The sequence below is a fragment of the Carcharhinus amblyrhynchos genome, chromosome 8 (assembly GCF_965287045.1).
Source record: "Carcharhinus amblyrhynchos chromosome 8, sCarAmb.v2.hapA, whole genome shotgun sequence".
Lineage (NCBI taxonomy): Eukaryota > Metazoa > Chordata > Chondrichthyes > Carcharhiniformes > Carcharhinidae > Carcharhinus > Carcharhinus amblyrhynchos.
This window is the reverse complement of record NC_137331.1, coordinates 42861683-42880815: the sequence shown is the minus strand read 5'-3', so window position 1 is coordinate 42880815 and position 19133 is coordinate 42861683. Positions and strand designations below refer to the sequence as shown.

At 41.5% G+C, this 19133-nt stretch overlaps 1 protein-coding gene across 1 annotated transcript in view; it reads right to left on the bottom strand.

The window, feature by feature from the left end:
- Nucleotides 1–16703, bottom strand: part of topaz1 (testis and ovary specific TOPAZ 1) — a 57036-nt gene extending 40333 nt beyond the window's left edge. The window contains exons 1-8 of the mRNA XM_080193525.1: nucleotides 14830–16703; nucleotides 11313–11380; nucleotides 10317–10432; nucleotides 9613–9680; nucleotides 7382–7485; nucleotides 6236–6327; nucleotides 1571–1684; nucleotides 1160–1223 (exon numbers count right to left, since the gene is read on the bottom strand). Of these exons, the coding sequence (XP_080049651.1) occupies nucleotides 1160–1223; nucleotides 1571–1684; nucleotides 6236–6327; nucleotides 7382–7485; nucleotides 9613–9680; nucleotides 10317–10432; nucleotides 11313–11380; nucleotides 14830–16703 (2500 nt within the window). The remainder of the gene's footprint in view (nucleotides 1–1159; nucleotides 1224–1570; nucleotides 1685–6235; nucleotides 6328–7381; nucleotides 7486–9612; nucleotides 9681–10316; nucleotides 10433–11312; nucleotides 11381–14829) is intronic.
- Nucleotides 16704–19133: the final 2430 nt, after the last annotated feature.

Genomic DNA, 19133 nt, shown 5'->3' with positions numbered 1-19133 from the left:
CAACATGGGTGGCAGAGCAAAGTGTGCAGAGGACGTTGAAAGTCTGCAAGGCTATATAGCTAGTTCAAATGAGTGGGCAAGGGTCTGGCAGATGGGAGTTCAATGTTGATAAATGTGATGTCATCCATTTTGGTAGGAATAACAGCAAAATGGATGATTTAAATGGTAAAAAACTGCAACAATTGCTGCTGTGCAGAGACACCTGGGTGTCCTTGCACAGGAATCTCAAGGAGTTGGTGCAGCAGGTAATTAAGAAGGGCAAATGGAATTTGTCCTTCATTGCTAAAGCAAGGTTCTATTGCAGCTCTACAAGGTGCTGCTGAGGCCACACTTGGAGTACTGTGTATAATTTTGGTCTCCTTATTTGAGAAGGGAGATACTGGTAATGGAGGAGGTGCAGAGGAGATTTACTAGGTTGATTCCAGAGTTGAGGGGGTTGGCTTTGAGGAGAGACTGAATAGACTGGGGCTATATTCATTGGAATTCAGAAGAATAAGGGGAGATCTTATAGAAATATACAAGATTATGAAGGGAATAGATAAGATAGAAGCAGGGAGGTTGTTTCCGCTGGCAATTCACACTAGAACTAGGGGGTATAGCCTCAGAATAAGGGTAAACAGATTTAGGACTGAGTTGAGGAGGAACTTCTTCACACAAAGGGATGTGAATCTATAGAATTCCCTGTCCAGTGAAGCAGTTGAAGCTACCTCATTGAATGTTTTTAAGGCAAGGATAAATAAATTTTTGAATAGTAAAGGACTTAAGTGTTATGGTGAGTGGGTGGGTAAGTGGAGCTGAGTCCACGAAAAGATCAGCTACGATCTTACTGAATGGCGGAGCAGGCTTGAGGAACCAGATGGCCTGCTCCTGCTCCTAATTCTTATGGTCACAGTAGCCAGATTAGTCAAGTCCCCAAAAAGGACATCAGTGAACCAGATGGGTTTTTAAACCACTGTCTGGTAGTTTCATGGTCACCATTACTAGCTTTTCATTGCAGATTTATTTAATTATCTGAATTTGAAATCTTTGGCTAGTGCTGTATCATAACCACTGCTACATTATCCAAATTAATTCTACTACTGCAACCAATGCTACGATTAAAAACCAAATGAGGGATAAAAGCATCGCAGAAAATGGCAACTAACAGGCTTGTTCCTACCTGCACGTAGTAACAAATGTAGTTTACCAGTCTCCAAAAATTTTTGAACAATTTCCATACACAACTGGAAAAAGTGAAATGAACAAAGAATAGACAGTTTCAGTGAAACAGGCTGAAATCACAGTCAACTCAAAAATAAAACCTATACGTGCAGAAAAACATATGTTCACAGTTTAAATTCAAAAGTATAAACAGTGGGTACAAAGTCAGCAGATTGTGCTATAATTCTTTCCTTGTCAACGATTCAAATTATTAGTGAATAATTTCAAACTAATTTATTAAAAGGGTGAGGCATCTCAATTATTAAAGAGTAGAAAGCTGCAAGACAGTGATCAATGATTTGTCTTACAATACAAGGCAAAAATACAAGTCAGTAAATTGATTGAAAAATCAATGTTAAGTAATATTTACTTTTTCATCGCCTTTTTTAACTTCGTGTCCAAATCTGCACATTTTTTTCTTGCATCCTTTAACCGTGGTGAAATAAAATCGACAATAACCAGATGGCAATGTAGTCAGCTCCAGCTGGAAGTAATGACAAAATAATTGAGTTCCTGAATCATTTACACCGTTTCATGTTGAAGCAGATTCTCTCAGGCTAGGGTCTACAAACAACTTGGTGTCAGAGGGGGACACACTTGCACATTACTTTGTGGACCTCCTGAAAAGTGGAAGTGCGTACCATGAAGCAGCAGCTAAGTGCAACCACCACGTGTGGCCACATACTTGAGGTGTAGGCCAGGTGTCTCACGGAAGAGGAGAGTGTACACAGAACAGCACAGCAAGTGGTACATAAAACATTATTAAAACATACTTTATGTGCAGTACTTGCGCATTATCACTTACATGGGAAGGTGGGCAGAAGAGAACCAAAAACATTTAGAGAAGTACCGCTTTGAAGAGAGCAACATTTGTGCTCAAACTGATCAAATGGTAGAAAAAAAGTTCCAAGCTTATCCCAATAATAGAGGGAGTAGGGGGCGTGAGTATGGTTGGTGGCGTTACGGCAAATAGAGTCCAGGTGAAGGCTGGGATGAAGGCACTTTACCTGAATGCTCGAAGCATTCGGAATAAAGTGGATGAGCTGGTGGCGCAGATCAGCACAAATGGATATGATCTGGTGGCCATTACAGAGACGTGGCTGCAAGGTGACAGGGACTGGGAGCTGAATGTCCAGGGATATCAAGTGTTTAGGAAGAATAGGCAGGAGGGAAAAGTGGGGGATGTAGCTCTGCTGATTAAGGATAGCATCAGGGTGGTAGCAAGGGATGATATTGGAGCCAAGGAGCAGAAAGCGGAATCGTTGTGGGTAGAGATTAGGAACAGCAAAGGGAGGAAGACGCTGGTGGGTGTCGTCTATAGGCCCCCGAATAATGATCTGGAGGTGGGGCGGGCTGTTAACGCGCAAATAAGTGCGGTGTGCAGGAATGGGACGGCCGTAGTTATGGGGGATTTCAATCTACATATAGATTGGTCGACCCATGTTGGATGCGGTGGGCTCGAGGAGTTGTTCTTGGAATGCTGCCGGGATAGTTTCCTCGAACAGTGTGTGTTGGAGCCGACGAGGGAGCGAGCTACCTTGGATCTGGTGCTATGTAATGAGGCGGGTAGAATTAGGGACCTTGCGGTGAAGGATCCTCTTGGGGAGAGTGATCATTGTATGGTGGAGTTTCTGGTGCAGATGGAGGAGGAGAAAGTGGGTTCCCGGACGCGTGTCCTTTGTTTGAACAGAGGGGAGTACGGTAGGATGAGAGAAGAATTGGCGAATGTGGACTGGGGGAGCGCGTTGGAAGGTAGGTCTGCTGAGGAGCAGTGGAGGATCTTTAAGGAGATCTTTCTTGGTGCTCAGCGGAAATTTATTCCGATGGTCAAAAAGGACAGGAGGAGGAGAGGTAATAAGCCGTGGATAACGAAGGAGGTGAAGGAAAGTGTTAAATTAAAAGCGGAGGTGTTTAGAGTAGCAAAGAGTAGTGGGCGAGAAGAGGATTGGGAGAGGTTTAAATGTCAACAAAGATTGACAAAGAAGATGATAAAGAAGGGTAGGAGAAACTATGAAGCTGGGCTTGCGCTTAATATAAAAAAGGATAGCAAGAGTTTTTATAAATATATAAAAAGGAAGAGGCTGGCTAGGGTGAATGTTGGTCCCTTAGAGGATGAGAAGGGGGACTTAGTGGTAGGGGATGGGGATACGGCTGAGGTCCTGAATAACTTTTTTGTTTCTGTCTTCACGGAGCAGGACGTGAATAATTTGCCCGGTGTTAGAGATGGAAAGGTGGTAGGACTGGAGGGTCTTAATGACATTACTGTTACTAGAGAGGAGGTGCTCAACAGACTGGAGGGGCTGATGGTGGACAAGTCGCCAGGACCGGATGGAATGCATCCGAGGGTTCTGAAAGAAATGGCGGAGGTGATAGCGGATGCCTTGGTGGTTATTTTCCAGACGTCGCTGGATTCCGGGGAAGTGCCGGAAGATTGGAAAACGGCTAATGTTACACCGTTGTTTAAGAAGGGTGCCAGGCAAAAGGCAGGGAATTATAGGCCAGTTAGTTTAACGTCTGTTGTAGGTAAAATGTTAGAATCCGTCATCAAGGAGGAAATAGCGAGGCATCTTGAGAGGAATTGCTTGATAGAGCAGACGCAGCACGGTTTTGTTAAAGGGAAGTCGTGTCTGACAAATTTACTGGAGTTCTATGAGGATGTGTCTAGGGTGGTGGATAGAGGAGAGCCGGTGGATGTGGTCTTTCTGGATTTTCAGAAGGCGTTTGACAAGGTACCTCACAGGAGGTTATTGCAGAAGGTCAGGGGACAGGGAGTTGGGGGTGGGGTGTTAGCGTGGATAGAGGATTGGTTGTCAAATAGGAGGCACAGAGTGGGGGTCAATGGGTGCTATTCGGATTGGCGGATGGTGACTAGTGGAGTGCCTCAGGGGTTGGTGCTGGGGCCTCAGCTATTTACCATTTATATAGATGATCTGGAGGAGGGAACCGAGTGTAGGGTGTCGAAATTTGCTGATGACACCAAGATTGGAGGAAAGGCAAATTGTGCGGAGGGTGTGGAGAGTCTACAGAAGGATCTAGATAGGCTGGGCGAATGGGCCAGGAAATGGCAAATGGAATTTAATGTTGGCAAGTGCGAGGTGGTCCACTTTGGTAGGAAGGATTATCACTTACGTGGCGAAAAACTGCAGCAGGCGACGGTGCAGAGGGACCTCAGGGTCCTTGTGCATGAGTCGCAAAACCCAGCTTGCAGGTGCAGCAGGTGGTCAGGAAGGCGAATGGGATGCTGGCCTTCAATAGCGAGGGGGATTGAATATAAAAGTAGGGAGGTCTTGCTGCTGCTGTATAGGGCATTGGTGAGGCCGCAGCTGGAGTACTGTGTGCAGTTTTGGGCGCCGTACTTACGCAAGGATATTTTGGCCTTGGAGGGAGTGCAGAGGAGGTTTACTAGGCTGATGCCGGAGTTGAGGGGGTTGAGCTATGAGGAGAGGCTGAATAAACTAGGCTTGTACTCGTTAGAGTTTAGAAGAATGAGGGGAGATCTCATTGAGACGTATAAGATGATGAATGGGATGGATAGGATAGAGGTGGAGAGACTCTTCCCGCTCAGAAAGGATAATAGGACTAGGGGGCACAGCCTCAAGATAAGGGGGGGTGGTTTAGAACGGAGTTGAGGAGGAACTTCTTCACTCAAAGGGTGGTGAATCTCTGGAATTCTCTGCCCGTTGAAGTGGTGGAGGCTACCTCGCTAAATATTTTTAAGATGTGGGTTGATGGGTTTTTGATAAGAGAGGGGATTAAGGGTTATGGGGAGAGGGCGGGAATGTGGAACTGAGCCACGACAGATCAGCCATGATCTTACTGAATGGCGGGGCAGGCTCGAAGGGCTAGATGGCCTACTCCTGCTCCTATTTCTTATGTTCTAAAACAAATTGATTTAATGCGTGGAAAAAAGTGTGCAAAATTGATTTTTTAAAAAATTCATTTTATACTACATGAATGCTACTGGCTGGGGCCCCATTTACTGCCCATTCCTAACTGCCCTCCATTTCAGAGGCCAATTAAGAGTTAACCACATTGCTGTGGATCTGGAGTCACAAGTAGACCAGACCAGGTAAGGGTTTCCTTCTCTAAAGGACATGAGAGAACCAGATGGGTTTTTAATGACACTCGACAATGGTTTCATGGTCATTTTAGATTTTTAATTCCAGATTTGCTATCTGAAACACTAGCACTACTGTCCCTGAAACCTCCTGTAATCCACCAAGAAGTTCCTCCAATTCCCAACATCCACTGTTTGTGGAAACACCTTCAGCTGCCTAGGAACCAAGCTCTGGAATTCCCTCCTTAAACCTATGCAGTTCAATGCTTCTTGCTCCTCCTTTAAATGCTCCTTAAGACGTACATCAGTCTCGGTCATCTGTTCTAACATCTTACGTGGCTCAGTGTTAAATTCTGTTTGATAAAACTTCCAAGATGCCTTGGGACATGCCATACATAAATGTAAATTGTTATTGCTTTGAAGAACAGTTCCTAGACAAGGAACTATAATGTTTCTTCTTCACTCCACTAAATGGCCATAGTAAAAAAAGAATTCCAAGTGTTTTTGGGTAAAAATAGTTCTGTCCAATCACCATTGCAAAGGTGGCAGCGCTGGACAACTGCAGAGCTATACACACTTTGATGTTGTGCTAGATAACTTGAAAGATTCAGTCAAGATTCAGGAATAGCAAAACAGGAAGGGAGGGAAGCAGTGCAATGTTACAAACCACCTGGAGGCCTTCATAATTAATACACAACACTGCACAAGGTGGAAATCTGAAATCATCTTAATTCTACCACTTAGAAGGGAAAAGCATGCTAACCAAACAGGAAAAAGCAATTTTTCTTTAAAGAAACAAAGAAAGTTGACTGAATCAAGTTATAAGTAAGATTTGTTATTCCAGTGTGGACACACAATGGAAAGTGTTCATTAGCAGACAAAATTCATTCAGTATTATTTAATGGTCCATATCTATCCAAACACAGTAAATATAGCAGATTAATAGGTCACAAAGGGATATGTGAGTTCCAGACTTACAGGCCTTGTCCAATGCTCTGAGCCATTTACAAATACTGGAGGAGCTGCACATGCTGGTGGTGCTGGTAAATGCTCTTGTGGAAATCTTAAATCTGAGTCAGAAAAGGTCCTTGTCAATTTCAGTTAGTAAATCATCCTTTTCCTCTCCTTTCGAAGGCACTGATACTCACTCCATAGATCTGAGTGACACTATCCTCTGCTATCTAATCCAAGTGGCCATTCTCAAAATAAAGCATATTCAACTGCCTATGAGATACCAGATTGGGCAAATCAGGGGTTTATTTCCTAGACTGTACTTAGTTGGCTGATAGGGTTACAGTGAGTTATTTACAGACAACTTCCAGATCCCAAGGTACAAGATGGGCTGGGAAAGCAGCAGCCTGATACTTTACTGGGGACACCTCCTGAACACTCTCCATGGACCCCTGCTTAAACAGATGGGTGCTTAGCCAGTGGGCAAGACCAAAGTCTGGGCCATCTCTGTTACATCACAGTCAAATTGACTGCTGCCATTCCCTGACTAAGCTCATGCATGAATAACACTTTCACTGAGTAGCCAAGAGCTGCTAGCACCTTCAGGACAGGAAAGGGAGAAAAACTGGACGTAGGATTGTTCTGCATTTTTTTTAAACATACAAACTTAACCATTTTAACCCATACTGACTTTTCAAAATGCTTTTAAAAGCAAAAAGGTCTACTTTACAAATAAGTCAAGAATTAGACTGATAAACATAGCCACCTGGAGGGCTTCATAATTAATAAAACACTGCACAAGGTGGAAATCTGAAATCAAAACAGAATGCCAGAAACACTCAGCAGGTCTGGCAGCAACTGTGGTGAGAGAAATACAGCTATGTTTCAAGTCAATGATAATGTTTCAGGTCAATTCTAACAGTTTAATTTTTATAGATGTCAGCTGACCTGCTGAGTGTTTCCAGCATTTTCTGTTTATAACTCAACACCTCATATTCAAAAAAATGTTATTGTAGGAATCCCAGAGCATTTCAGCAGCAACTATCAAAAGCTTCAAGTAAGCACTTAAACTCAAATCATTACAGATATAGCACTGAATCTCACATTTTTACTATAAAATTAACAAGGTCAGCCGTGAATGTTGATATACACAATTACAAAGCTGGAGCATACCATTTGTCAATGCCAATTTCTGGAATGGAGATTCAGAACAAGGTTGTTTCGGAGAAAACTCATTTTCCAATAGAGGTCTGTCAGAACTACGGTACTGAAGGCTGCTGACAGTGTAAGAAAACAAGTTAGTCATCCAGATATTTTACAGTAAAATAACCTCACTGGTTAGAAACACGACAATTTAGAAGTCTAGACTTCCAGGATCTGAATTCAAACACACATGCTCATATCTGTAATGGGAGTTAGGTAGTTATTAGTATCCAAGTCTTCCTCGTCTGTGTATGCTCACAGCACAGAACTCTGGAGATGTGACATACAACTAATTTGACAATTTTTGGACATCCTACAAGTGTAATGTGCGTGTATGTTAAATACATACAAATGGCCTGTGGTCCACTTACGAAAAAGACCGTCACCACCAAACCCAAGAACATATACACCAGACCCCAACTTGTAACCAGCAATTCATCACTTAGTACACTTCTACACTGCAACAAAGACTAGATTTCAAAAAGTGGATGTAAAGAACTTTGGGATGTGAACAGCGCCAGAAAAATACAAGTTTATTCCATCTTCATAATTGAATTATTTTTGATGAGCAACCATTGCTGTTTTATGGGCAAATGAACCAACTTGGGCACAAGATCCCACAATTGTTGAATGACCAAGGAACTGACATGGTGGCCTGCCCAGCTTTTCTTTGGATAATGTAAATTTTATCTTCTTCTACTTGCACTAGAAGATGGGGCTTTGTTTTACCCACTCAGCCACAAGACAGTGGTAGTACATTTTTGGACTTTTATTTCAAATACCATCCATGACAAATCTTAAGGATAATTTCTGTGTGCAAGCCCTCACACTCTGCTGTGCTATAATTAGTTGCTGCGTTTCCTACAAAGTCTCGCACACCATACTTCTGATAATTTGTTTTACTGACGTTTGCTTAGGAATAAGCACTGACGACAACACTGGGTAGAACTTCCCTGTTCTTCTCCAAAACATCGCAATGTATTCTTTTGCATCGTATTTAGATGGAAAATGGGGGCTTGATGTTTTATCCAAATGTTTTATCTGAAGGTCAGCACCTTCAACAGTGCAGCAATCCCTCAATATTGCACTGGTATATCAGACTAGATTAGGAACTCAAGTCTTTGGTATAGGACTTGAAGGCACAACCTTCCGACTCAGAAGAGAGTGCTACTCTGAGTCATGGACAGCACAGAGATATCATTTAACAAGAACAAATGAAAATTAATAAAATTAGGGGGCAGATAGCATACAGGGGCGACACAAAATAGATAGTATTCTTCAAACAGCACGGAGGAGGAATCTGGCGCACTTGAATTGTTTACTGAAACTATCAGTTTCAATGTAGTAGATTGACAGCTGAGGCCTTCGAAAGAGTGATCTGTTTATTCCTGGTCCTCTGCTCCTTTCCTACAGCCCCGCAATTCTTTGTCTCCAAGAATATGGCTACTTCTTATTTGGAAGTTTATTGAATCTGCTGTCACACTTTCAGGTACAGTGCAGCATTCTACATAATAACAAATCACTTCATTAAAGAAATCAATTTGTGTAAAAGAGCAAGTGGACCGCGCAGCTGGAGGAACTCAAATCTCAGCAAGCAACCAAATTCACAGAGTACTTGTCCAACACTATCCCTCCAGAAACGTACACAATTCTGGTTATTGCATTCCAAGAAAGATATCTAAGCAGTTAACAGCACGCAGTGAGGGGAAATTAAACTGCTTAATGGGATTAGACACCTGCACTGAGAAGGATCAAGAGAAGCTGAGAGTGTTTATACCGTAGAGAAAAGATTTCTGTGATCTCACTGAAATATTCAAGATCATAAAAGACAGCATAAAAAGTAAATGTCCATATGTTTAATAGTCACAGAATCCACAAGAGGGAAAAGCCTCAAACTTAGCAAGAGGGAGACATTTTAAATGCAACTACTTCATGCAAAGGGTGATGAATGGATGACCAGATGAGGCAGCAGGGAGTGTTCATCGGCTTTGAAGTATCTAGATAGCAGGAAATGACCTCTATCTTGAAATGTTATACATCTGCAATACTCTTCTCCACTACAGTATATTGCTATGCTGTTATGAAAAGGGGGCTCTTGGGAACGTACAAAATTGTGGAGCTGGGGAATTGTTCTTAAGTGTTTGCCCGGGAGGGAATTATAGCCTTTAATTGCAGCAAATATAATAATTCCATCCGCTAACCTTATTTCAGTCCCTCTGTCAGCCACTTGTTCAGCCATCTCAGAGACTAGTCCAGTGTTTGAAGCAACCTGCAAATAGAAGACTCCCTGTAGCTTTTGTTCAGACACAACATTGCAATGTGCAAATTATAGTGATAAACATACTACAATGAGCTGTGACTGGCACTGTTCTTGCTCCACAGATAGATGCTGCTGCCAGGTTGTTCTTTGACCTGGTCATGCTCCCATGTTCCCTGACCTAGATCAGCACTGCATTTTCCTTTCCAATCAAAAGGTTACAGCACAAATCCTTAGCGTGCTGCTGGCCTCACAACAGTCTTTATCCAGGTCATGATCTCAGTCACATAATGTACAGGTTAATGAAATGTTTGACTGGAACTAGAAACAGCATTGCCACACTTTCAATGGATTTCCAGACACACTGCTTCTACGTGATAAGGTGGGAAGTCAAAGCATTTAGATTGTTCTCCAGGGATCCGGTTTAGGCTCAAATCAGGAGAGGGGGATGGAATAAGAGAATCAGCTGCTTAATACAGAGCAAGTTCATGACTCTGCTGCTGTAATGTATGAAGAGAACAATCAGAGGTAGCAAAGTGAAGACAAGGGTAAGAATATTGGGTTTAAAAAGAAAATCTCATGAAGTGGATGGCCCGAAACAAAACTGACAGAAAGGAAATCATTTTAGCATAGATTAAAACTACCTACCGGGTACAAATTGTATTCAGATTGAGTTCTCTCTCTCTCTTTCGGCAATATCTCCAATGAAGTGTCCTCAAAATAAGTCTCCTCACTCACATATGTTTTACTTTGAGTTTTGAATCCTAAAGTGAAGAGATAACCCATTAAAGTATCTTAAATGGACTCCTCCTTTGCTGTAAAAATCTAAAGACTGAGTTGTTCACAACGAGTTGCAGAGAAATATATCCCAATGCAACATTAAAAAGCTATTTCTTCCACACAAGAACTTCAGTTAATGAGAACGGACTGGAGAAGTTGGTAGTATTTTCCTTCAGGAGAGATTTAACAGAGGTATTCAAAATCATGAAGGGTCTGGACAGAGTAGATAAGGGACAACTGTTCCCATCTATGAAAAGGGTAGAGAACAAGACGGCACGGATTTAAAGTAACTGGCAAAAGTAAATGAGAAAAACATTTTTGGGCAACGCATTGCCTGAACGTGTGGTGGAGGATGAACTGAAGCACCCAGAAGGGAATTAAACAATTAACTAAAAAGGAAGAATGTGCAGGATTACAGAGAGAAGGCACTAACAGACTTGCTCATTCAGCCAGCCAGTGCAGACATAATGGGCCAAATGGCATTTCTGACCTGTAACAATTCTGTGATTCTGAACAACCAGGCAGGTAAATTTGAACTTTCAATCAAGCATTAATCATCAGTTGTTTAAGTTGCTCCTGCAGCTTTATTAAAAGGCTGCTCCCCACAGGGATCTTAGGATATAAGGTCGACCATTTAGGACAGAGATGAGGAGAAACATTTTCACTCAGAGGATGACAAATCTTCTACCTCAGTAGCTTCTACCTCTGCACTTTGAGGGCGTTCAAAGCCAAAATGAACAGCTTTTTAGAAAATTAATGCATATGGGGATCACAGACATGAGGTTAAAGATCAGCAATAATCTTACTGAGTGAGCAGGCTTGAGGGCTGAATGGCCTATTCATGTTCTTACAGATAATACTTACCACCATGTTGCAGATGGGCAGAGCTTGGCAGTTCTTCAGACATATCCTTGGACACACACAGAAAGGTGCTGTGAATAGAAAGTCTAAATTTTTAGGACATAAGCAGCTCTTAAACATGGTTGCAAAAAGCATTCAAAGAGAGTAGCAGAGTACATTTTTTTTTAAATTTGGAAGACTGTCAAATGCTATTATAAACCACAGACAGGTGAAGGCACAGCATATCATAGTTTCCTGTATCCAAGAATACAAATTAATTTGAGTTCCTCACATTTTATTATTTCGGAATTTTCTGATCTGGATACTGCAAAAGTTAATGAAACCTAATTATATCAATAATTGAGGAAGTTGGATAATTGAAAGTGAGGAATTTCAGACAAAAAGGTGCGTGGGGAGAAGCACAACTGTTCTTTCAAAGAGCCAGTACAGGCACAAAAAAGGGCTGTAAATTTCAATGTTTCTTTTGGTATTCATTCATGGAAGTGCAAGCATTGCTGGCTCAGCCAGCACTTTTTCCCCATTTCTAACTGTCGTTGAGAAAGCGGGGGTGAGCTGCCTTTGTGAACCACTGCAGTTCATGTGGTATAGATACACCCAAAAGGGTGCTTAGGAGGATTCTATGATCTTGACTCAGCAACAATGAAGGAACAGTCAATATATTTCCAAGTCAGACTGGAGGGGGGCATGGAGTAGTACTTCCAGATCACAGTGTTACCATGTATCTATTATCCTTATCCTTCTAGATAGTAGCTGTTGTGGATTTGGAAGGTGCTGCCTCAGGAGCCTTGGTGAGTTCTTGCAGTGCATCTTGTAGATATTACACTGTGTGCCAGTGGTGAAGGGACTGATTGTTTCTGGATGGATTGCCAATCTTATGGGCTTTTCCTTCTGGATGGTGTCAAGCTTGTGTGTTGTTAGAGCTGTGCTCACCCCACCCAGGCAAGTGAAAAGTATTCCATCACTCTCCTGATTTGTGCCTTGTTGGTGGTGGACAGGCTTTGGGGAGTCATATGAGGAGTTAAATGTCACAGGATTCCTAGCCTCTGGCCTACTCTTGCAGCTACTGTATTTACATGGCTAGTCCAGTTCGGTTTCTAGTCAATGATAGCCCCCAGGATACTGATGGTAGGGGATTCAGTGATGGCAATGCCACTGAATGTCAAGGGGTGGTAATTATGGTAACTAGATCCTCTCTTGTTGAAGATGGTTATTGCTGTGCACTTATGGTATGAATGTTACTTGTCATCTGTCAGTCCAAGCCTGAATATTGTCCAGGTTTTGTTACATTTGGGTATAAACTGCTTCAGTGTCTAATCATCAACAAACATCCCCACTTTTGACCTTATGATGGCAGGAAGGTCATTGATGAAGCAGCTGAAGATCACTGAGCTGATGACAACGCTGAGGAACTCCTGCAATGATGTCCTGGAACTGAGATGACAGATCTCCAATAACCACAACTGTCTTCCATCAGCTAACTGATTTCAACTGGCTCTTGCTGTGAATGTGTCATTCCAGTCTCACGTTACTAAATAGCATGCAAGGAATGATTCCAACCAGCAGACAGTTTTCCCTTCAATTCCCATTGACTGTTTTGCTAGGACTCCTTGATGTCATACTCATTCAAATGCTGTCTTGATGTCAAGAGCAGTCATTCTCATCTCACCGCTGGAGTTCAGCTCTTTTTTCATGTTTGAACCAAGGCAGTTATGAGGTCTGGAGCTGAGTGACCCTTGTAGAACTCAAATTAAGAGCCGATTATTGCTAAGCAGGCCATTTGATATGCTACTAATGGGGCAGGAATTGGCCAGATTGAATTTGTCCTGCTCCTTGCATACAGGACATACTTGGGCAATTTTCCACATTTCCGGGTAGATGCTAGTGTTCTAGCTGTTCTGGAACAGATGAGTTAAGGGCAGAAAATACTGAAGTATAAATCTTTAGTAACATTGATTATTAAAGCATCTAGGATGACTGGTAAAATATGGGTGACTGGCAATGCCACATCCTGAGAATGTAAAAATTAATATAAAAGCAAAATATTGCAGATGCTGAGAAATTGAAATGTAATCAGAAAATGCTGGAAATCAATGTTTCAGATTGAGTTAACCTTTCACCAGAACAATCTGATCAAGACGATCTCTTTCTCTCTCACAGATAGAAATATAGAAACTAGAAGCAGGAGTAGGCCATTCGGCCTTCATTTTGATCATAGCTGATCATCAAATTCAATATCCTGATCCCGCCCCCCCCCTCATATCCTTTGAGCCCTCAAGAGCTATATCTAATTTCTTCTTGAAATCAGACAACATTTTGGCCTCAACTATTTTGTGTTAATGAATTCCACATAATCATCCTCCTCTGGATGAAGAAATTTCTCCTCACCTCAGTACTAAAAGGTTTACCCCTTATGCTCAAAACTATGACTCCTAGTTCTGCCTCCCCTACCATTGTGAACATTCTTTCTGCATCTACCCTGTCAGAATTTTATAAGTTTCTATGCGATCTCCTCTCACTCTTCTAAACTCCAGTGAATATAAACCTAATCAACTTAGTCTCTCCTCATATGACAAATCTGCAATCCCAGGAATCAGTCTGGTAAACCTTCGCTGCACTTCCTCTATAGCAAGGGCACTCTTCTCAGACAAGAACACCAAAATTGTAAACAATATTCCAGGTGTAGCCTCACCAACACTCTATACAATTGTAGCAAAACATCCCTAACCCTGTATCCAAATGCTCACCTATTTCTCAGATGCTGCCTGATTTGCTGAGTATTTGCAGCAGTTGCTTTGAGAATAAGCTGTAGCTTACTTTACTAACAATCAAAAGACGAAAAAAAGTGGTGTACTCACTGAAAAAATGTGATTAGAGCCAAGAGGATCTAGTCACCACCCCTTGACATTCAATGCATCACCATCGCTGAATCCCCTACTATCAGCATTATAGAACATAGAACATTACAGCGCAGAACAGGCCCTTCGGCCCACGATGTTGCGCCGACCAGTTACAAAAACAATGACCCACTAGCCTATACCAATCCCTTTTCGTCCATAAACCTATCCAGAGATCTCTTAAACGCCCCCAAACTAGACGCATTTACAACTGCAGCAGGCAGGGCATTCCAATCCCTCACCACCCGCTGGGTAAAGAACCTACCCCTGACATCCGTCCTGTAGCTACCCCCCCTTAATTTAAAGCCATGCCCCCTCGTGCTAGCTTTCTCCATCCGAGGAAAAAGGCTATCACTATCCACCCTATCTAAACCTCTAATCATCTTATATGTTTCAATAAGATCCCCTCTTAGCCGCCTTCTTTCCAACGAAAACAACCCTAGATCCCTCAGTCTCTCCTCATAGGAGACTTATGGGGGTAACCATTGACTAAATTTTCCAACTTTGTCCCCCTGACTTAGAGATTTTCAGTTTAATGAAACATACAAGGAAAAACTCTGTAAACTCAACTTAAAAGTATATCTTTATTAAATAATCAGTTAAAAGTGAAGAGAAAATATACACACCTGGAGATCCTTTCACTTGACTCTCTCTGTTTGCTGTTTAATTCATTTCCAAAGTGACCGTCTACAGGTTTTAACTCTGTTTTCCTACAAGCGGCTTCCTCCAGACTCACTGATGGTTCAGGAGTCTGCATCACTTCAGTGCTGGGACTGCCAAATAGCTCTGGATCATCCTGAATCACGTCGAGCACAAGCACATCATCTTCATAAGCCCTTATGACATCAGGTACTTGCTGTACACTCTCATTCTTTTCAGAGTCCCTATCCAGTACTTCTTTGACTTCACTGTCTATAGTTGTTTGTGTTGAAACTAAAGGATCCTTTTCTATTGTAGGGGTCTTTTCAGTATTTCTCTTCCACAGAAGGTTCAATGGTTCTTCACAATTGCAATTACTATCAGGACTCAGAGATTCTTCCACTGTCTTTGATCGATTCTCTGCATTTTGTTCTACATCTAATAATGAATAACCTTCAACAAACCCTGCGCTCCCAGTTTGTTCACTAGCTTCAACATGGCACTGCCCATCCACTCGGCCACATCTCAACTTTAAAGATGCATTATGAACAGGGATCACTGTTGACTGTATATCCTTCAATTCCTTTGTGCACACTTTCCTTGGAGTAAATTTATCCTGAACGGTCTCATGTCTTTGGTAGCCTACAGTTGTTTTTCCACCTGTATCATTGCACAAAGGAACATGGAATGCTGGCAGTTTTGTTGACATTAGTGTTCTAGTGCAATGACTAGCTGAGTTTGTAAGATTTGATTTACTTTGCCTGATTGGACATTTTTTTTCTTCAGCATTAAGACCCATTTTGGAGTCAAGTACATTGATGGGTGGAGAAGTTTTAAAATTACAGTATGCATCTTTTGACTGTCTAACATTTTCCACTACAACACTGGAATACTTTGAGAGGTGTACTGATGGTTGTACTTTAGCTACCTTATCACTTGCAAAAGATGCACAACTCCAATTATTTTGCAATAATGATTTGTTTCTCAAATTTTCTTTGTTAACTGCCTTTCTTTCAGGCACTTCCAAGGACAACCTGTTCAACAAATACAAAATACTTTCAACTGATTCCAAATATCCTTGACAAGGCAATGTTCCTGATTTTGGCTGAAGTACTAAAGTATCTCTGGGTACTTCACCTGTTTTTCCTTCTGAACAGAACCAAAACTCTGGGCAAAGTTTTGTTCTTTTGAATGGCCTTGCTCGAGCACATGTATCTAGAATGACAGGTATTGTTCTTGCACAACCAAACTGTGTAACAGAAGCCTCAGCGTGCATGTACTCGCTTGCCTTTCTTTTATAACTTTCAGCAAGTTGTACTGCCTCGTCAGGTGCAATGAAGTCAACAGGTTCAAAGCCAGCACTGAGTTCCGGTGTTCCAACATCAGGAAACACTGATATCTCCTCTTCTAAACAGTCCCCTGTTACGTCTGTGGAACCCACTTTGCTCCAAACTGGGCTGTCCTGACATGTACCTTGCCAAACCAAATCTTTGGGATGCCAGGGTAATCCTGAACACACTGGTTTATATCCTATTTCAGGACAAGCTTCGGGAACATTAGACGTTAGAGTCGTTTCAACATCACCAGCTACAGTATCAGGCCCCAATTGGGCTTTATCAAGAGATTTAAGATGCTGTATGCCTTTCTGGATTACCCTGGATAGTTCTGATGGTGCAGTCTGCAGCAGTTTACTGCTGTTCTCCGTTGTAAACTCCATATCTGCTGATTTGCTTTGATACTGTTTAATATATTTCGATGAATCCTCTGCAGAGTTGATTTTACTGCAGCCATTTCGGATCAGGCTAACCTGGAGAGGTTCAATTGTTGCTATCAGCTCTGTGCCCCTCCAGTTGTTTTTCATCACATCGGTCACATTACAATCCCTAAAGCTGTGATCCTTTTCCCGTTTCCTTGCTTGGCACCTTTTGCTTCTGGGGCCTTTCCCTGACTTATTGCACATGTCATTACACAGATTACAATGGTCATGTATTGAAGACTGTTTAGGCCCTTTAGGCATCATGTAGTCACACAGCTGTACACGAACAGTTCTATGTTGCTGAAAAATACAATTACAACATCACTTACAGAATGCTCAACATTTTACGTTGCAACTTTGCTTTATATCTTGGATCGAGTCTGTAAGACTTTGCTACCCATTAATGTAGTAAGCATGCTGGGATAAGCATGAGCAAAATTTAAGAGAAACAATTTCAAGCTTATTTACGACACACAAACACACTGCCCATGCCATCCACTCCTGCAGTTATTGAGCGTTAATTCCCAGTGCCAATGAGCATTGGCTCCATTACAAAATACTCAAGTTTACTGGGCAACACGCTGAGACGCCAAAGGAGACTTCATCCCATCAATCTGGATTGAGGTCATCATTGTTACCTAGTGCATCACCCATTGTCAATGCTGACTTTGCATATAATTACATTTGATATATAGCACAGAAGCACTATTTGTAAATATTATCTTATCAAATACAATATAGAGAAGACAATTCCACTCAGAGACAAAACCAAGGGTTATAAATATCAAATGGTCGCAACAAATCCAATATAAAATTCAGGAGAAACTTCTTTACCTAGACTGCATTAAGAGTGGTCGATGTTGGTGTTCACACAAGCCTTCTCCTACCACCTTTATATCATCTTATCAGCACAACCTGCTATTCCTTTCTTCTTCATGCTCACATCCATTTTCCCTCCAATGCATCTATATTATTCACTTATGCTCCACGGGGTAATGTTCTTACCATTAAAGTTTCTTCTGAATTGACTATTAGAGCCACCAATGGCCATTTGATAGTTATGGCCCCCATCATGAGTGGAAATATATTCTCTCCTCCAGGTTGGAAAATATATTTTCAAGTACTCCTCCTAAGTAAAAATCCTTACCCCAGTTTCTTTTTTAAAATGCACCTGTTGAGCTGATCTGCAGTTTAAACGCTTTGTAGAATCCACACTACGTTCTGTGATGCTGTGGTCCATCACTACATCACCAGAATCTGAAGGACTGCTCTCGGTCAAATTCTTTTGAGCAATTTTTATTCTTTGTTCAATTGCTAGTAGTTAAGAGAAAGAAAAATACAAAAAGTCAAGAACATAAGAAAATTCAAGTCGAAGGGGCCCACTAAAGCTCACACCTCTGATAAATTAATTCTGCCATAATAGCATTGAGCTATAACTCTTTCCTCACAGCTATTTTAAATGTAAAAAGTTCATAAGATATAGGAGCAAAATTAGGCCATTTGGTCCATTGAGTATGCACCACCATTCGATCATGGCTGTTCTGCCCCTCATCCCCATAACCCTTCAATCCTTTACCAATTAAAAATGTCTAATTTTCACCTATTTTATTGTGCCCTACTTAGAAATACTTGTTCGAATGTGATTGTTTAGGTTTACTTTATTTAGCCCTTAGCCCATTAAAAATGTTAGCTACTCTAATGAGATACCCCTTAAGCCATTTTCCTTCCAGGCTGCAAAGTTTAAGCTTCAAGAATCATTCTCCACAGTTCAGAATCTTAATGCTTGCTTTCTTACCTGACGACTGCGGTAAATGTTATCTGGCACAATCACATAATTAGGTGATACCAACTTACTATATTCTACAGATGCTGAAAATCTGAAATGCTGGCATAAAATTCAGCAAATACTCAACAGGTTAGAGGGCATCCATGCAAAAGGCTCTCTACAGACACAGCGTGACAATTTTTTTTCCTCTTCCCAATCATTCTATATTTGTATCTACAATTGACCTATGTAGAATGTGCTATATTTATCAGTATTAAATGTCACTCCGCTGGACACTAATATAAGTCTTCCACTATTTTTTTTGCTGCACCCTCAACCTTTATTTGTTTTCCTATTGCTGCCTTCTTAGCCAAGTTTCATCAGCCTGTATTTGGTTTCACCATACAGAACACTGAAACAGACCTTATAAAAAGAATAGAGGACACCAGAAATAACTGTCAGGAATATCTGTTCTATTATAAGCAACTGCATCTTTATGCATTATTCTCATCGAGTGAAGCTTAAAGATATGGAGCAAGCACTTTCCCTTTGAAAACTAAGCTGAAGTGCAGTACAACAAAATCCCAAACTGACAACAAATTAATACTTCAAAGCCAGTGATGAACAGTACTGATGTTGCAGTCATTTTTCACATTTTTAATGAAAAATATCCAAATGCACTTCAGGAAAGGGCAACAATCCTTGGTGGAGAGTTAAGTGAGCCAATATTTGGGAAAAGAAACAATCTTTTAAATGTTAGAGAAAATAGA